Here is a 17500-nt window from a genome sequence, read left to right as displayed (position 1 = left end):
AATTATAGCATGTAAGTAAAGAAGTAAAGTTTCAGTTCCTACTGAGAAAAAAGATATGCAGATTCCATTAGGTTGGGGTCCTTCACCATTTGTGGCTGTAAATAAGATTGATGTTGCTCTCGTGTTTGTCTCCACAGTTCTGTCAGATTGGAAACTTCTCCATCCACATTGCACTACGGAACCTCAGACCACCAGGTACACACACACACACACTCTAATACAAGCATATGCACACACCCACACATACACCACATAAAATTGGTAGCCTGACGAGCCAGACCCACATCAAGATGTAGGGTCTGGAAACTCACCATTGGCAGTGCTCAATCCGAGGGGCGGGATAAGCAGTTGTCTTTCAAATTCCCTCTGCACGCAATAGGATAGCACTACAACTCATGAGCCCCATGCGTTTTCCCACCAGTGGAGCTAGTTAGCTAGTTGATCAAACTTTTGCCAACTTAAAAGCAGCATCCTCCATCTTTGCTTTCAAGTAGCAGGGAATTCATGAGGAACGTTGCAACTCTGCCATCATTATGATAAGCCCGTCCACCGACTCTATACACAATGTGATTGGCCTGACCGAAGTTTGATTTTTCCAGCAAGCCAACAGAGAGTTGCTAGACTACACTGGGGGTTTTGCTGTTTGGGAGGCGGGCAGTTGTTGCATCAAAATATCGTTGAGGGGAATGTGGTTTTAAAGGAGGGATGTTCTTATCTTTTTTTGTTCTTTTATGTACATCTTATGTTTGAGGGGTTTGTTATAATTATGTCACTTTGTGAGAGTATGACAATGGTTTCATAAAAGAGTATTAAACCTCTACACCTCTCTCTTTCTCTCTCTTTCCCCTCTCTCTCTCCCTCCTTCAGGTTCGAAGACCAGGAAGATCCCCTACCCTACTAAGAACCCCTTCACCTGGATCTTCCTGCTGGTGTCCTGCCCCAACTACACCTACGAGGTCAGTTACTCTTCATGTCCCCCCTCCACACACACACACACACACACACTGGAGTGACACCTTTTCACACTCTTACAGCTACATGTCTACTGTAGTTTCTCTACCATATTGTTATTCAGCATCAGTATCATTTTCTCTCAAAACCAACTTAAAAAGTATTTTCATATATGTATGTAATGTATGTGAATTTTCTAATGAAATGTGTGTTGTGTGTGTGAGTTTGTATTTTCTAATGAAATGTGTGTTGTGTTCTCTGTGTGTGTGAGTGTGTATTTTCTAATGAAATGTGTATTTTCTAATGAAATGTGTGTTGTGTTCTCTGTGCGTAGCTGGGGTCCTGGCTGGGCTTCACGCTGATGACCCAGTGTCTGCCCGTGGCCTTCTTCACCATAGTGGGCTTCATCCAGATGACCGTCTGGGCCAAGGGCAAGCACCGCAGCTACCTGAAGGAGTTCCCACACTACCCCTCCCTCCGCTCCCCCATCCTGCCCTTCGTCCTCTAGAGACGCGCGCGCGCACACACAGACACGCCCACACCGCCCCCACACACACACACGTAGTCCCTTTCCTCAGTGGACTGTACCAGTTCACCCCCCACTACTTCGCGCAGTACTGGACTGTACCATTTTTAGATAACATGCCATTCAATTGGACTGTACCATTCTGCAAGTGATTACATACTACCTCTACTGGTCGCTGCCAGTATAACTTCAGAACATCATTCAGCTGGACTGTGCCAGCATACAGCAACTTAGATCATTCATCAACTGGACTGAAAAAAACATCACACTGTAATAATAGTGAGTTATCATGCTCTATAACTGGATCATAGAAATAGTAAAAAATAAAAAAAATAATCGTATAAAATATCGTCCACCATCACCAAACATACAAATTTAATTGGTCCACCCAAACCTGTAGTACAGTATTTGTAGGAGGTTAGGACTTTATTATAAAAGTCATATCACAAATACATAACACGTTACGACTTTATTTTAAACCCTTCTTCAGTCCACCATTATTCATTTTACCCATCATCCCTAGAACTGGACCAATCCACCCAATGCCCCTTGAACTGGACATCAGTCATCTCCATTGCCCTGCCCCAACATCCCTCACTTTGTCTGACTATTAAACCAGCCAAACAATCTTTAGTTTGCTCTATGACAGATTTACATTACTATAAACTAGTTTACATTAAAAGTATTTAACATCCTAAACAGACACCTTTGACAACTGAACAAACATGCTCCCTTTCCCCAAAACTGCTAGTCTCCCCCCCCCCCCCTCCCATTCCAAACTGAACACTGAACCTTACCACACAGGACTCATGCAGTTGTCTGATGCAATTGTGATCATGTGATTTGACCTGTGTCTGCTTCTTGCTTTGAATAATCCTGTTTTCTTGTAGGTCTTTGTTTTTGCTAATAGCTCCATGTGTCCAGGTTGTCCCAAAAAGCTCTCGCTAAAACCAGGATGTTTTGAATTGAAGTCAAAATGGAATCATATCTTCAACCTGGCAAATGTTCAGCGGCAAACAAAAAATGTTGGTAGCTTTGACTGCTGCTAGTGCTTATTTGAATTCTCAAATGTATGTCCATGCTACGTTCCTCAGGAGTTCAGTTATTGTCCAGTATTGACTGACTACAAATATTTGGAGTGCACTGGATTTGTTTTTTTTTTTTTTCAGAGATGTTTTTCAAAGACGTTAGTACAAACTTGATTTAGATGTACGGCTTTAAGCATCATGAGCTAGCATTGGTAGGGACTTTAGTGTTGCCTTGTTCAAAGCATGTTTTTTTTAAACAGTTGACGTAAATTTAACAAATCTTGGAAAATAAATCTTCATTTCAGTTACCCTTACGTAAACATCGTAACACAATGTGACTTATTTTCTCGATTTGTGCAAAAACTAATTTAAAAAAAAAAACTGTTTGTGTCATTCTGTACGATTTAATGTTTCACAGTTACTACTGTGCTGTACATTCTGACTTACTATTAGCTTTAAAGTTGTAGAGAATTTGCCCATCTGTGTGTGTCTCATTTCCAACCTTTGGTCAGGAGGTTGTGTCTGTTTGTTTACTTAAGTGCTAGCCAACCCACCAGTCTCTACCATTCGGTCAACATTTCGTCTCGTTTCAAAGACAAAAAGTCGGAAGTTAAGTCACACGGAGTGCAGATCTTTCTTATTTTTACTTTCACTGACACACACAGTGTTAGAAGCTCCCAGAAGCATGTTTATAATGCCTGACGAAGATCTATAAGATCGAAACGTTGCTATGAATGAAAGTTTCTGGGAGCGTCTACAACAGTGTGCAAGGTCCTTCTTTTGATTTTTACCTTCAGTTTAGTTGATCTAGCACCTGTGAAGTTTGTTGGACGTGCATATCACACACTCTGCTTTTTCTCTGTGTCAGTGAAAGTGGGGGAAAAAAATCAATTCAAGAAATTAAATCCAGGGCTCGTCATATAACTTTATTGTATAGAGCAGGTATGTACAGAGACTGAAGGGAAACGTGTGTGTGTGTGTGTGTGTGTGCTGGAGAGGCGACATTATGCGGCCTGGGCTTCGATCCTCTTCTGCCTCAGACGGAGTCTCCTCTCGCGTTCGTACTCCTTCATCCTCATCACAAAGCTACAGACACACAGAGAGAGATTGAGAGTTAGAGATCAGCGTAACATTACCCTATTAAAACCAGGGTTCTAAAGGGCCGTCTACACGACGCCGGTTTTTGTGAAACCGGTGAGGTTTTGTTATCAGTTACGCCTTGCGTGTACATAATGCCAGCAGTTTAGGAGACTGTAACCGATTGTTTTTGAAACCGGCTTCCGAAGTGGGAATTTTTGAAACTGCCGACTAACTTTCGCCGTGTAGACGCCTAAAGCTGGCAATTTTATGACAACATAGCCACGGCACTCGACCTGACACGCTGCTTGTCAAAACAAACCAAACCATTTGTTTGTCATATTAAAATGTTTCTTCTTTCCCCAGTCATGATTTATGTGCACAATGTAGCCGATCAGCCTTTTGTGGCTAAGTTAGACGCACACGTTATCTTCATTTACAGTAGTTAAACATTTGCTTACTGCACGTTAATGATTTCTCCAGTGGTGCTTAGACCTAATGCAATGCAACGTAGGCTAAGCATTTGAAATTTCACATAGCATTAACAAACTGTTTCAACAATGTTTTCTTCTACGCAATTCACACGAATTAAACGTGAAGCCTCTGCACGGCCGGCGCCATCGACTGGTCTGGCATATGCACTACAGCACATTTAGCCGGTTACACCTCTGTGTGTGCACGCAAGTTTTTTCTTTACCGGTGTCATTAAAGGTGTGAAAGCAGTAAGAGAAAATTCACCCAGCGGTTTCGTGTAGACGTACCCTTAGGCCTAGTCCACACGTACCAAACCGATCTTTTTTTCCTCCGTCTTCCCTGGAACCGTATCAAGAATATTTGCGTCCAAACGGACCCATCTCAACACGACTCAACACGTTACTTCATACCCCAGGCCTATAGGTGGCACTGTGTCTTTACAGAAATTCACCAAAACTTGCAAAACCTGCGCTTTCAAAACAGACAGAATAGGCTACGGCGAAATGGCTAGTGCAAGGAAACCAGAATTGTTTGTGTGGACTGATGGTGAACTGTCAACTGTAGCCAACTGTAAAACTAAAACTTTATTTTATGGTTTGTGAAGGGTGCAGTCCCGTCCTTTATTTGGCTAACGCAGGTAGGCCTACTAATCACCTTTACTTTCTTTGGTTGTAGGATAGTCCGTGATTCACATTAGTTTTGGCTATCACCGCAATTAGGCTACTAAACGCAAGGCTTACCCAAGTTCTAGGCTATTCTGTCGCCACATTTATAATATTGCTATAAAACCTTCGTTAGTAACAGTCATTACTTTTGCCTGCATCAAATCGTGCATTCGCATTCAGTGTGCTACCATCGGCTTAACGTGAGTTCTAAGCGTCTTTGTATGCTTATATCTGCTTTCACTCGACTGTGAATGCATGTATATATGTTGTAAGACATGTAAAATAAATGAATGACACTGGCACTACGCTACAAATTAATGTAGCCTAAACTTACACGCACTTTCCTAATAACTTAAGTTCTCTCGCGTCACTGACAGTAGCTAGAATGCATAAAAAAAACACCGGGAAAAACTGTTCAGTCCACCAAGTCATAAGCTATCGGCGCTGCGCAGCATCAGTACTATAAGTGCAAGTCCAGGGCAGCTGAGGTGTGGCGATGACATCATCGATACGCAAGCAGGATGTGCGGTTTCGCTGTCTAAACAAACTCAAACGGGCTACGGTTTCAGATTTCTCCACTCTGGGACAAGGTTTCAGAAAAGTGCGGTTTCGGGCAGTGCGTTTACAGGATTCGTTTGGATGCTCGGCCAAGACGAAGCAAAACCTCTGCGTTTAACCTAAAAAGCGTCTCCGTGTGGACATGCCCTTAATTAACACCCGCCAACTGCGGGTTAAAATTCATTTTGCCGGGTGTTAATAAAAACTTACTAGCCAGTTTGGCTGGTGATGCATGAGGCATTACATGCATGATGCATACGGCTCTGTTCTCGGCCATATATCCCCTGGCAGTGCTTCCTACATTTCCCATGACCACTGTGCCGTAATGCTACGTGATGACGTTTCATACGCCCACTGGCTGCGCGCAGTTTGCAGTGAAACCAGGGTGAGCGATGATGGAAACGAATGGAGCGTCTACCAGAAAGCACAAGGAATTAGAAGAACCAACGGAGCCAGAGCACAGACTGAAAGAGGAGTGAGTTGGCCAGTAAAGTCAAGTAAAAAGCACATAACACAAATACATAACGCGTTACGAAATATTAACGCAATTAACGCATTGTGTTCACCTATTTCCTTTGTGGAGGGCTGATGTCATGTAGCAGAGGCCGCAAAACCTGAAGCAGCAAGATTGTTTATTTTATTGACTATGGACTTCAGTGTTTCCCACAGAATTGAATTCTATTTGTGGTGGTAGGCTTGCAGAATTAACTTGAATGCAACAGTTTTTAAAAAATTAACACAGCGTGGTTATGATACTAACCAGATTTAAGTACAATTTAGAACAACCTGGAAAAATCAGTGTGTGGGGGTTAATGTTAATATTGTGGTGGGCCGCCACAAATAAGTCAATGTATGGACTTAGCTGAAGATGTAACGTGAGGAGCTCGTAGGTAAAAATGTTCAATTATAAAAAGTTACCTGATCAGTGATCACCACCACCAGATGCATCACGCACTGTGCGTAGGGCACCGAGACAGAGGAGGGACCAACATTTAGCCAATAGTAGCTGTACTGCAAACTGTTTTTCACTCGTTAGAGAAAGTATACAATGTCAACATGCACTAACAGCATGTTACATAAAGATGATACTTTTTCGGGTCCTTTCTATAAAGATCCAACTTGAACGTAGGCCCTATGCTACTCCATTTAATTGAGAACACGTCTGAGCGCGCACAAGAGGGAGAGAAAACCAATGGCAGGTTCCTCCTGGTTTGTCATTGTTGATGATAATTTATATCTCCTTTTTATTAAACTAAATGCGGCATTGGTTGGGGCAGACTTATAGGGGCGAGAAGAGGAATGAAGCAGTGGATGAGGATATCGACAGAGAAATAGATAGATAGATAGAGATCCCAAACATGAAATGAAGTGTTTGCATATTCTGTGGTATGTATTCATGCCAACAATGTTAATAAAATGATCAAATGCATTCAGTGACACTCATCTCAAACTTATAATTCTCTTATTTTTACCGGAAAAAAATGGCTAGTAGAAATCCTGATTGGCTAGTGACTTTACCAAAAGTTACCAGCCACATTGGCTGGTGATCAAAAAAGTTAATATAAGAACCCTGATTACAACTATTTGGGGCATTCGTGAGTGGGGTTTTGCAATATCAACTAGTCTACCATCTTGTTTAGGTACTTATTGTGGCCTCAGGTAAAAGGAAAGAGGAACCCCCCCCCAGTGGGGCTATAAAGCACTAGCAAGAACTAGACCCATTTATGCTAGCTCAAACCATGGCTTACAAAGATTTCTACACAAACATTATACTTAACTTTCTGGTCTTTTGTATCTTTAAACGTCAAGCAGAATTGTTGCTTCACCAAAATCGTGACTCGTTCACATTTCTGCCAGAACGCATCAGCAAGTATCAGCCAGGCTAATAAAGCACACAACCATCATTGCCTATAGAACCCAGCTTCACTATCAAACTCCTATGGGGTTAGCGCCTATAGAACCCAGCTTCACTATCAAACTCTTATGGGGTCATTGCCTATAGAACCCAACTTCGCTATCAAACCCTTATAGACCGCAATAAGTTCACAATATTCCTTCAACTCATATTGTGTGCTACAACCACAGCAAGCACACAGTACGCAATAGGCCTATTCATATTTTGTTTGTCTCTCTGTCGATTTGTCTATTTCTCCTCCCTATTTGTCTATTGCTCCTTCTTACAATAGGAACACAGAATGTAGAAGGGCATTTATTGTTCATGAGTTCAGGACTTTTCCCCTTCTTTTCCGTTATGCTGTTGTGTTTGGCACTTCAGGGCCACCGTACTTTCCCCCTTCTTTGCCTACTTGTTTGTTATGTCAGCAAGTGCCTAGAGTTGCTGTCCACTCTGCCTGACACAACATCCCTTTGCTGCAACTGACAGACAAGTTAAGACTGGTTCACTCAAGATGCTTCAGGTTGTGGTGTGTGTATGTGTGTGCGAGGGAGATGGGGGACACAGGTAGGTGTGTGTGTGTGTGTGTATATATATGTGTAAATATATAATTTATATAGTCAGCAAAGTGCAAAGTCTGTCAGCAAGCAAAGTTCTCGTGCATGAAATGTAGCTATTGTGATATGCTGCGCTGCATGCACACTGCACTTAATAAATAAAATAACATAAAATATCATTCTTTAGGATCCAGTTATTTCAGTCTTGTAAGATGCTTATGGTCTTAAGTCTCGATCGATGACGGGGGTGATAATACTTACTCCTGGTGCTCACAGTAGTCCCAGTCATGTCTCTCGTGCTTGCAGGCCAGGAAGTTGGGCCAGTTGTCCCTCTTGCACTTCATGAGTTTGATCAGGTGGTGCGCGCAGTAATCGCGCTGTTCTACCGGCAGCATCGCCAGGTTCATCTGCTCCCGCGTGGCAACCATTTCTTACCACAGACAACAAGGAACATTAAATATACAAACCATGAGTGGGACGCCCTCTGACTGTGGAATATGGTTTCTTATAATGTCTATGGGGACTCCGCTAAACAGCAAGCGACTAATCATAATGGCCTTTACACCAAACAACTTTGACAAGATTTGGGAAAGACTCTTGAAAATTGGAGTGTTTTAACTACGTCAAGCTTTACTCAAAAGACCACAATCATTCAAAAATCTTTCCCAGGAGGCCATAAGTCTATGACGGTAACGACCAGCAGTTGCATGCTAACGTATGTCGTCCTAGGCTGCAGAGTTCTGCTAACGTTCTGCTAACGTTAGCAAACAGATGAGACTGCATATTTGAGGCTGGAGCACGTTTAAGAACTGATGTTAAAACACATTAACGCTACCTGACAAGTAATTTGTCATGCAAACAACGTTAGCCCATCAGCAAACTGCAGTTTACTAAATCCGTCAAGTTCAACTTTTCTGGCTAACTGTACAAGTAGCATTAACCTTAAGTTAAAGACATTAAAGATGGTATAAAATGTGTAGGGTCAGATACAATTCAGTGTGCATCTTTTCATGGACGTATTTGATTTACGTACGTTAAATAGGTGTTTTTCAAATGGACTGTAACCAACATTAGCAGTAACGTTCGCGTTATTGTTAGCTACAAACCTCTCTCTTCCCTGTGATCGAAGCCCTTCATTGGGTCCGATGTAAAGGGTTTCGCAGGATCAGGTGTTGTGTCCGACTGGGTGACATAACTCCGCACAAGATGAGACCCCATCGCGGCAGAAAGTTACCTTTCTTTTTTCAATCAATCAATCTTATAATGCCAGAAAAACACGAATACTTCACTAGCCCACCATTCGGTCACCTCCAAACGTAGTGCCAGGCTATTTCCGGTCTACAACGGAAGTAAACAGGACGGTAGGTACAACATGAAACACCCTCCCAGTCTCCAACGAGGCATGGTCCATAGTTCCTATATCATATTCCTGTATATTGTCAGTTCTTTAGACTTTAGTCTATTGTTCTATTGGCAAGATTTGTAATTATATAATTATATATAATTGTAAAAAAAAAAAAGAAAAAGATTTTAATTAGCTCCTTGTGTTGTTATTTTGTGCAGAGTAAAATAATTTAACTAGGCTACCTATGAGGTATTCTACTAGAGGCATTACATACATTTTCAACAGAATCTTGGTGGGTGGGGGGTGAGGAGTATTCTTATTCTTGAATCTGAACGTCATATGCATGGGCAGATTATGAACATTCGGGCCCCTGGGCCCAGATATATTAAGGGCCCCCCACTTATTGTCATATATGTGGGAGGGGGGGGGTTGGGGGTCCTCCCCCAGAACATTTTTAATTTGTTTGATGTGATTTCCTTTATTCTGGTGCATTTTGGGGATGGCCAATACTAAATTCAATCAGATTAATAGCCTACATCCTGATTTGTTGATATTGAGGCAATGATTCCATGCAAAGGCTTGGGCTTCAGGGCCCCCTGACCCCTTGGGCCCCTGGGCCTGGGCCCGGTAGGCCCGTGCAGTAATCCATCCCTGGTCATATGTAGGACATGGTGAATGAGAAACACCTAGTGCCATCTCAGGGTTGCCTAGTTAACACCAGACCACTTCTCAACTCTCAGGTTCGTCTGGGTTCTCCCAGACTAATAATTTAACCCTAAAAATGTAAGGCCTGGTAACCAACAAATCTGTGCTATATGTTGATTAATGATTAATTAATGATTTCCTATAAATATATCAGAATTAGATATTTTTAGATATGTATTGTTTCACAAAAATTTATTTTTATGTTTTTCAGGAATATTTTAGTGTGACTCAGTCTGTCCTAAAATAAAATAATAAAATAAAGCAAAAAACAGTGTGAAATCATACAATTCAATGACAAAACTCAATCAAACCTCAATGACAGAATCAATGTTAAGTGTAAACTTTATTCTCAATGTTCTTTGAGTCAACCATTTAGGCATCCAGTCACAACACACATTTAACTCTCTCTGCACAGTTGAACATAGAGTCCATGGTTCTAATACACTTCAAGTCGAGCTTAAATACTTCTTGCTACCCCTTAGTTGGCTGTTTAGTACAGTATGTACGCTAAGGCTACATTTTTTAAGGCCTCAACAAACATGAAGGAAAACAATCACTCCAGCTTCATCACACCATAAAACACCGCCACAACCTCCCCTTCTACAAACTTTACCAAAATAAATATATATATATATTTTTTCAATTTACAATATATCCTTATCCAATTAAGACTTTTCTATACAACACACACACCGTTTTACTATAAAAGACTAGGTCAAGAGGATAGAGAATACGTTTCCTCTTAATTGATGTAATTTTGTATGAATATGAACATGTATGTCAAACTCATTTATTTATGTGTTTGTGTATTTATGTTGCAGGGGTGGATGTCTATAGGGGGATATAGTGTGGCACGGATTAACTTTGACCTCGGTGGATAACTCTTACTGGTAGAGGTCGTCATCCCCGTCCGCTCTGTACAGTTCGCCAGAGTTACCCTGGCCTGACCCTTGACCTCCCCCTTGTTTGGAGCCCGAGGGAAACCTAAGGGAGGAAGTGACATCATAAAAGGTTCTGGTAAAATGTCTGTTAAACCATCATGAAGATTGAAATGACTAGTTTGGAACTGAATTGGAATTGTGTGTGAATTGGAGTGTGTGTGTGTGTGTGTGCGTGTGTGTGTGCGTGTGTGTGTGTGTGTGTGTGTGTGTGTGTGAGTGAGTGTGTGTGTGTGTGTGTGAGTACCTGAAGTTTCCAAAGCCCCTGCTTTGCTGTAGCGTCTGGGCGAACATCTCGTACTTGCGGATGTCATTGTCGCTGACGGAGCGACGGGCAAAGCGCATGGCCTCCTCAAAGTGGTCCTTCCTGATCTCAGGCACCGGATCATAGTCCTCCTCCTGAGAAGAGGGCAATAATAATAATAATAATAATAATAATAATAATAATAATAATAATAACTTAGTTTTATTCAGATACCCAAGAGAGAGAATTACAGAAAGAGAGAGAGAGAGAGAGATCAGAAAGGGAAGCATTAATAGTAATAGTCCATCGGCTTTGTGTTAGACAAATCTCCTTTTGGGAAACTGTTTCTTTTTGTGTGTTAGTAAATGTGTGGCTGTGTGTGTGTGTGTGTGTGTGTGTGTGTGTGTGGGGGGGGGCCCTGCACTCACAGCAGGCCACACTAAGAGCAGGGGAGGATGCAGTATGCATATTTATAGACAAGAAGTATGGACTCCACACAATAAGTATGTAAGGCAGGTAAGCATGCACTCATTTGTACTTCACAAAGTAAAGCTCAGTTAAGCTCAGTAAAGCTAAAGTGATACTCCATATGAATAATATGTAGCTTCAAAGCACTAAGCCAAGTACAATGTAACGTGCACTTCAGTGGTGTTAAGTAGACCTCAGAGGTTTAGTATGAACTCAGGAGAAACACTGTAATCCAATCCAATCCATCACTGTAATCCAAAAGTATAACATAAATTCCAGTAAGACAAAAAGGTGTATTCAACCAAGGTCACACCTTTCCATTCATCCATTAATCCATTCATCCATCCATCCTGATGGATACTGAATACAACAGGAAAGCCCTGCAGCGCATAGTGAACACAGCTGGAAGGATTATTGGTGCTTCACTCCCCTCCCTGAAGGACATTTACACCACCCACCTCACCCGCAAGGCGACCAAAATTGTGAGTGATGCAAGTCACCCCGCTCACAATCTGTTTGATCTACTGCCCTCTGGGAAGAGGTACAGAAGCCTGCGCTCCCGCACTACCAGACTCACCAACAGCTTCATACACCAAGCTGTAAGGATGCTGAACTCTCTCCCTCCTCTCCCCCCTCCACCCTCAGCTACATAACATCCTGGACATTGGACCCACAATGGCCGCCTGCACTACTCCACTTGCACACTTGTACACTTTGCAACTTGTTGTTGTTGTCCTGAAAACACAACACTTCTGCTGCTCTTACATAACTTGCACCACTATGCCACTTTCTTTCTTACTTAGGTCAAACAGAACTACCCAAGCCTTTTATTGGCCTGACTTTGCACTAGTATTTTATTGACTGTCTATGCACAATTTCAACCAAATTTTGCTGCTCTTATTTTTTCATTATATGTGCCCTCTTATTTACTTTTTTACTTACTTTTTTGTTTACTTGAATGTTATGTTTGTCTGTGGACTTAAATTGGTAAAATATGTCTTGTCTTCACCGTGGGATAGTGAGAAACGTAATTTCGATCTCTTTGTATGTCTGGAACATGTGAAGAAATTGACAATAAAGCTGACTTTGACTTTGACTTTGATCCATCCATCCATCCAGATATATGTCTATCCATCCATATATCTATCTATCCATCCATCCATCCATCCATCCATCCATTTTCAGTCCTTCATGACCATAGCCTTGTATCTCTGTCACTTTTGCCTCGATACTCTCTGATGGGCCTGATCAAACACATCCATCCGTCCATCTTTACTTCCTAACCTATTTATCCATCCATCCATCCATCCGTCTACGCTCCCTCTATCCCTGACTGACCATGGCAGTGTCGGGTTGGCTGCGTCTCTGCCTCTCGATGCGGATCTCGGCCTCGATGGCCTCCCTGATGGCCATCTTACAGGCTCGCTGGCAGATCTCCGTCAGGTCGGCGCCAGAGAAGCCCTCTGTGATGCGCGACAGATACTCCAGGTCCACTTCCTGCCAGATACAGGAAGGGTGACAGGAGGTTCAGAAACACACACACACACACACACACACACACACAGACACAAATACACACTGCTAATAAATATGCACACAAATAAAACTGCCGGATTCCCCAAAAATAGTCGCCCAATCTAACATGAAATGGTCAACAGCAACATCAGTGGGGTAGTTATCATGGCACTATCATGGCTCTGAGAATGTGTGTATGTTTATTTATGTTTGTGTGTGTGTGCGTGTGCGTGTGCGTGTGCGTGTGCGTGTGCGTGTGTGTGTGTGTGTGAGTGTGAGTGTGTGTGTGTGTGTGTGTGTGTGTGTGTGTGGAGTGTCTGTGTGTGTGTGTATGTGTGTGTGTGTGTGTGTGTGTGCGTGTGTGTGTGTGTGTGTGTGTGTGTGTGTGTGTGTGTGTGTGTGTGTGTGTGTGTGTGTGTGTGTGTTTGAGTGTGTGTGTGTGAGTGTGTCTGTGTGTGTGTGTGTGTGGACCTTGGAGATGGGTGACTTGCGGAGGTTAGCCCTGAGGATGGCTGAGCGGGAGCCCTTATCTGGCAGAGGGATGTAGATGAGCTGGTCCAAACGGCCTGGTCTCAGGATAGCGGCATCTATGATATCAGGCCTGAGAGGGAGAGAGAGAGCAATAGAAAGAGAGAGAGAGGTGAATAAAGCAGAGTGATTTGAGAGAAGGAGAAAAAGGGTGTCGAAGAGGGAGACAGATTGAGCAAAAACAGAAAGAGAATATACAATAGAATAGACAATAGAGACATTCTGTTTGTTGGTAACACACTCACACACACCTCATTTAGTTACTCACTCTCGTACACACACACACACACACATCTGTTGGTAAGCCCGATGATTAAGATAGCCCTCCTGTTAGTTACACACACACACACACACACACACACACACAGACCTTTTGAGCTTCGATGATGAGGACATCCTTGTTAATAATACACACGCACACAGGTACCTGTTTGTAGCCCTGATGATTAAGAGGCTCTTACACACACACACACACACACACACACACCTGTTGGTGGCGCCGATGATGAAGACATTCTTCTTGTTGCTCATGCCGTCCATCTCGGTGAGGATCTGGTTGATGACCCGGTCAGCCGCACCCCCCGCATCACTGGCCCCTCCTCCTCGGGACTTGGCGATGGAGTCCAGCTCGTCAAAAAAGAGGATGCATGGCGCTGCTTGTCGAGCCTGGGGTCACAAGGTCACAGGATCAAAAGGCCAATCTGCGTGTATACTTTAGCGGTCGATCTGTCTGTATACTTTGACGGTCAATCTGTCTGTATACGTTAGCGGTCAATCTGTCTGTATACTTTGACGGTCAATCTGTCTGTATACGTTAGCGGTCAATCTGTCTGTATACTTTGGCGGTCAATCTGTCTGTATACGTTAGCGGTCAATCTGTCTGTATACGTTAGCGGTCAATCTGTCTGTATACATTAGCGGTCAATCTGTCTGTATACGTTAGTGGTCAATCTGTCTGTGTACTTTAGCGACTTTTCAATTGAGCCGCACTCAACATTCACCTGTCAGCAAATCATAACACCAAACATTAACCTATCCCACAACATTAAACATTCTGTCCGGATGTTCTATGATCTATGATCTATCTATCTATCTATCTATCTATCTATCTATCTATCTATCTGTCTCTGTTTCTTTTCTATCATCTCTCTCTCACTCTCTTCCTCTGTCTCTGTCCTCACCTTGTCGAAGATGTCTCGGACGTTGGCCTCAGACTCTCCGAACCACATGGTGAGCAGCTCGGGGCCTTTGATGGACACAAAGTTGGCCTGGCACTCGTTGGCGATGGCCTTGGCCAGCAGCGTCTTGCCGCAGCCCGGCGGCCCATAGAAGAGCACGCCGCGGGACGGGGTCATGCCAAATTTCAGAAACTTATCCGGGTACTCCACCGGGTACTGGAGAGGGGGGATTAGGGAATTAAAACTCCTATATTATTTATCCATTAACACACCTTCTCAGACATTCTAATTACGTAATCAGATTACATGCAATCAGTTACTACTTCAGGAACTTATCCTGGTACTCCACCGGGTACTGGAGAGGGGGGATTAGGGAATTAAAACTCCTATATTATTTATCCATTAACACACCTTCTCAGACATTCTAATTACGTAATCAGATTACATGCAATCAGTTACTACTTCAGGAACTTATCCTGGTACTCCACCGGGTACTGGAGAGAGAGAGAAGGTGGAGGGGGTAAACAGAGAGAGAGAGAGAGAGAGAGAGGGGAGGAATTAAACCTAGCTAGTGAGAGAGAGAGAGAGAGATGGGGGGATTAAACCTAGCTAGTAAGAGAGAGAGAGATGGGGGGATTAAACCTAGGTAGTAGAGAGAGAGAGAGAGAGAGAGAGGGCGGAATTAAAGCCTAGCTAGAGAGAGATGGGGGGGATTAAAACTCCTATGTTATTCATCTATTAACACACCCTCTCAGACGTCCGAATTACGTAATCAGATTACATGTAATCAGTTACTATGATAACTACCAGTATCAGTTAATGTAACTTTCAGTTGTCAGTCTGATGTTAAATGCAATCACTGCCTCTGGTCTATGGACCCTTTCAAGAGAGTTCCATTATCAGCATCATAGTTGGCCCCACAAGGCTTCCGTTCTAACATTCCATATGTTATCTTAATGCAGAGGAAGTAGATTGGGGCCCAAATAGAACGTTCAAGCATTGTTTTTGTTGTTATTGTTGAAAGGGTCTATATCAGGGGTTCTCATCCAGTGATTTGCGCCGGTGGTCCGTGACCATGCAGGAATCAAAATTCCTCTCACCCCACAAGAACCATGTCATAATGAAAGTTGCCTTGGTTATAATCAGTTCACAACCCTCCTGTGGTACCTCCAGTAGGGGGAGGTGTGGTAAGCGGTAACACTCTCTCCGGTTACATAATACCTCCATAATACCTGCATGCTGAAAACATTTTTTTTCTCTGGATGTTTGCTGTCCCCTGATTCCACCTTATTGATTTCACCCAGAGAGAAGAAATACTATTTTCTGATTGGCTGGTGGGGTGGCTATTAATTCTGAAAAACGGAACACCTATGAAGTAGATCTGATAAAAAAAAAGTTTAATCACCGTTCCATATCAATGCTTATGAATGGTAACTATAGCAACCATAGTAGGACGACGGTTGAGCCTGGAAGCAGGCTTCTATGTACTACTGTGTGGCCTCCACTCCAGTAGGGGGCGATATTAGACCTCTCAAATGTCTGGCATCTCACCTGCACAAGCTCCTGCAGCTCCCTCTTGACCTCGTCTAGACCGCCGATGTCTTCCCAGTTGACCTGAGGAACCTCGGCTATCGTCTCCCTCAGAGCAGAGGGGTTACTCTGGCTCAGAGCCCACTGCAGGGAGAGAGGGAGAGAGACAGGAAAAGAGGGAGAGAGAGAGAGAGAGAGAGAGAGAGAGAGAAGGAGGTAAAGGGCACAGACAGAATAAAAACAACAAACAAAATGTTAGGGGAGGGGAGTAAGTGAGACTGCAGATGCATATTCGTATTCTGGTTAAGAAAAACATTCCTTGAGTGTGTATATGTGCTGTGTGCCATTTGTGTGTGTGTGTGTGTGTATGTGTGTGTGTATGGTGTATGCCACAACTGACCTTGAAGTCGTCCATGGTGACGGCGAGTGAGTTGAGGATGTCGGCGTCGATGGTGTCGTCCTCGAGGTCGATGAGGATCAGCTTCTTCCGGATGGCCTGCAAGGCGGCCTCAGAGCACAGAGCGGCCAGGTCAGCCCCCACATGGCCATGGGTGTCCATGCCTATCTGTGTGAATCAGAACACACACACATACAGATGAACACACACACACACACACACACACACACCATGGGTGTCCATGCCTATCTGTGTGAATCAGAACACACACACATACAGATGCACACACACACACACACACACACACACACAGATGAACACACACACATACACACACACCATGGGTGTCCATGCCTATCTGTGGGAATCAGAACACACACACACACACATACACACACATACAGATAAATACACACACACACACACACACACACACACACACACACACACACACACACACACACACACACATACACACACACACACACACACACACACACACATACAGATGAATACACACACACACACACACATACAGATGAATACACACACAGACACACACACACACACACACACACACACACACACACACACACACATACAGATGAATACACACACACACACACACATACAGATGAATACACACACACACACACATACAGATGAATACACACACACACACACACACACACACACACAGATGAATACACACACACACAGACACACACACACACACGCATACAGATGAATACACACACACACATACAGATGAACACACACACACACACATATACACAGGATGCACATATAAACACATATAAACATATACACAGTATATCTCCCCTCTCATCGTTTCCCCTCCAGCCGTCCTAACCCTCTCAGATGAAGACATACTAATATATGCATATCTTCAACCCTCCCG

General features: G+C 43.2%; 3 protein-coding genes across 7 annotated transcripts in view; 1 reads left to right on the top strand and 2 right to left on the bottom strand.

Annotated features, from left to right (window-relative positions):
* tecrb (trans-2,3-enoyl-CoA reductase b) overlaps positions 1 to 2986 on the top strand; it is a 17594-nt gene extending 14608 nt beyond the window's left edge. For all 4 annotated transcript variants that reach the window (XM_048247179.1, XM_048247178.1, XM_048247181.1 and 1 more), the window contains 3 exons: positions 138 to 195; positions 868 to 956; positions 1286 to 2986. In XM_048247179.1, coding sequence (XP_048103136.1) covers positions 138 to 195; positions 868 to 956; positions 1286 to 1459 — 321 coding nt within the window. In that variant the 3' untranslated portion in view covers positions 1460 to 2986. The remainder of the gene's footprint in view (positions 1 to 137; positions 196 to 867; positions 957 to 1285) is intronic.
* A 424-nt stretch (positions 2987 to 3410) lies between these two features.
* On the bottom strand, positions 3411 to 9081 carry ndufb7 (NADH:ubiquinone oxidoreductase subunit B7). The gene is made up of 3 exons (XM_048247182.1): positions 8837 to 9081; positions 7992 to 8160; positions 3411 to 3591 (listed from the first exon to the last, which is right to left on the bottom strand). The coding sequence occupies exons 1-3, from the start codon at positions 8946 to 8948 to the stop codon at positions 3510 to 3512; spliced, it is 363 nt and encodes a 120-aa protein (XP_048103139.1). The 5' UTR covers positions 8949 to 9081; the 3' UTR covers positions 3411 to 3509.
* Positions 9082 to 10104: 1023 nt separating this feature from the next.
* zgc:136908 (Transitional endoplasmic reticulum ATPase) overlaps positions 10105 to 17500 on the bottom strand; it is a 19148-nt gene continuing 11752 nt past the window's right edge. For both annotated transcript variants that reach the window (XM_048248695.1, XM_048248696.1), the window contains 8 exons: positions 16582 to 16746; positions 16203 to 16325; positions 14655 to 14867; positions 13961 to 14139; positions 13417 to 13546; positions 12769 to 12927; positions 10966 to 11117; positions 10105 to 10764 (listed from right to left, as the gene is read on the bottom strand). In XM_048248695.1, the coding sequence (XP_048104652.1) occupies positions 10665 to 10764; positions 10966 to 11117; positions 12769 to 12927; positions 13417 to 13546; positions 13961 to 14139; positions 14655 to 14867; positions 16203 to 16325; positions 16582 to 16746 (1221 nt within the window). In that variant the 3' untranslated portion in view covers positions 10105 to 10664. The remainder of the gene's footprint in view (positions 10765 to 10965; positions 11118 to 12768; positions 12928 to 13416; positions 13547 to 13960; positions 14140 to 14654; positions 14868 to 16202; positions 16326 to 16581; positions 16747 to 17500) is intronic.

The sequence above is a fragment of the Alosa alosa genome, chromosome 7, assembly GCF_017589495.1.
Source record: "Alosa alosa isolate M-15738 ecotype Scorff River chromosome 7, AALO_Geno_1.1, whole genome shotgun sequence".
NCBI classification, from domain to species: domain Eukaryota; kingdom Metazoa; phylum Chordata; class Actinopteri; order Clupeiformes; family Clupeidae; genus Alosa; species Alosa alosa.
Note: the sequence above shows the minus strand (reverse complement) of the source record. Positions and strands in the feature narration are given on the sequence as shown.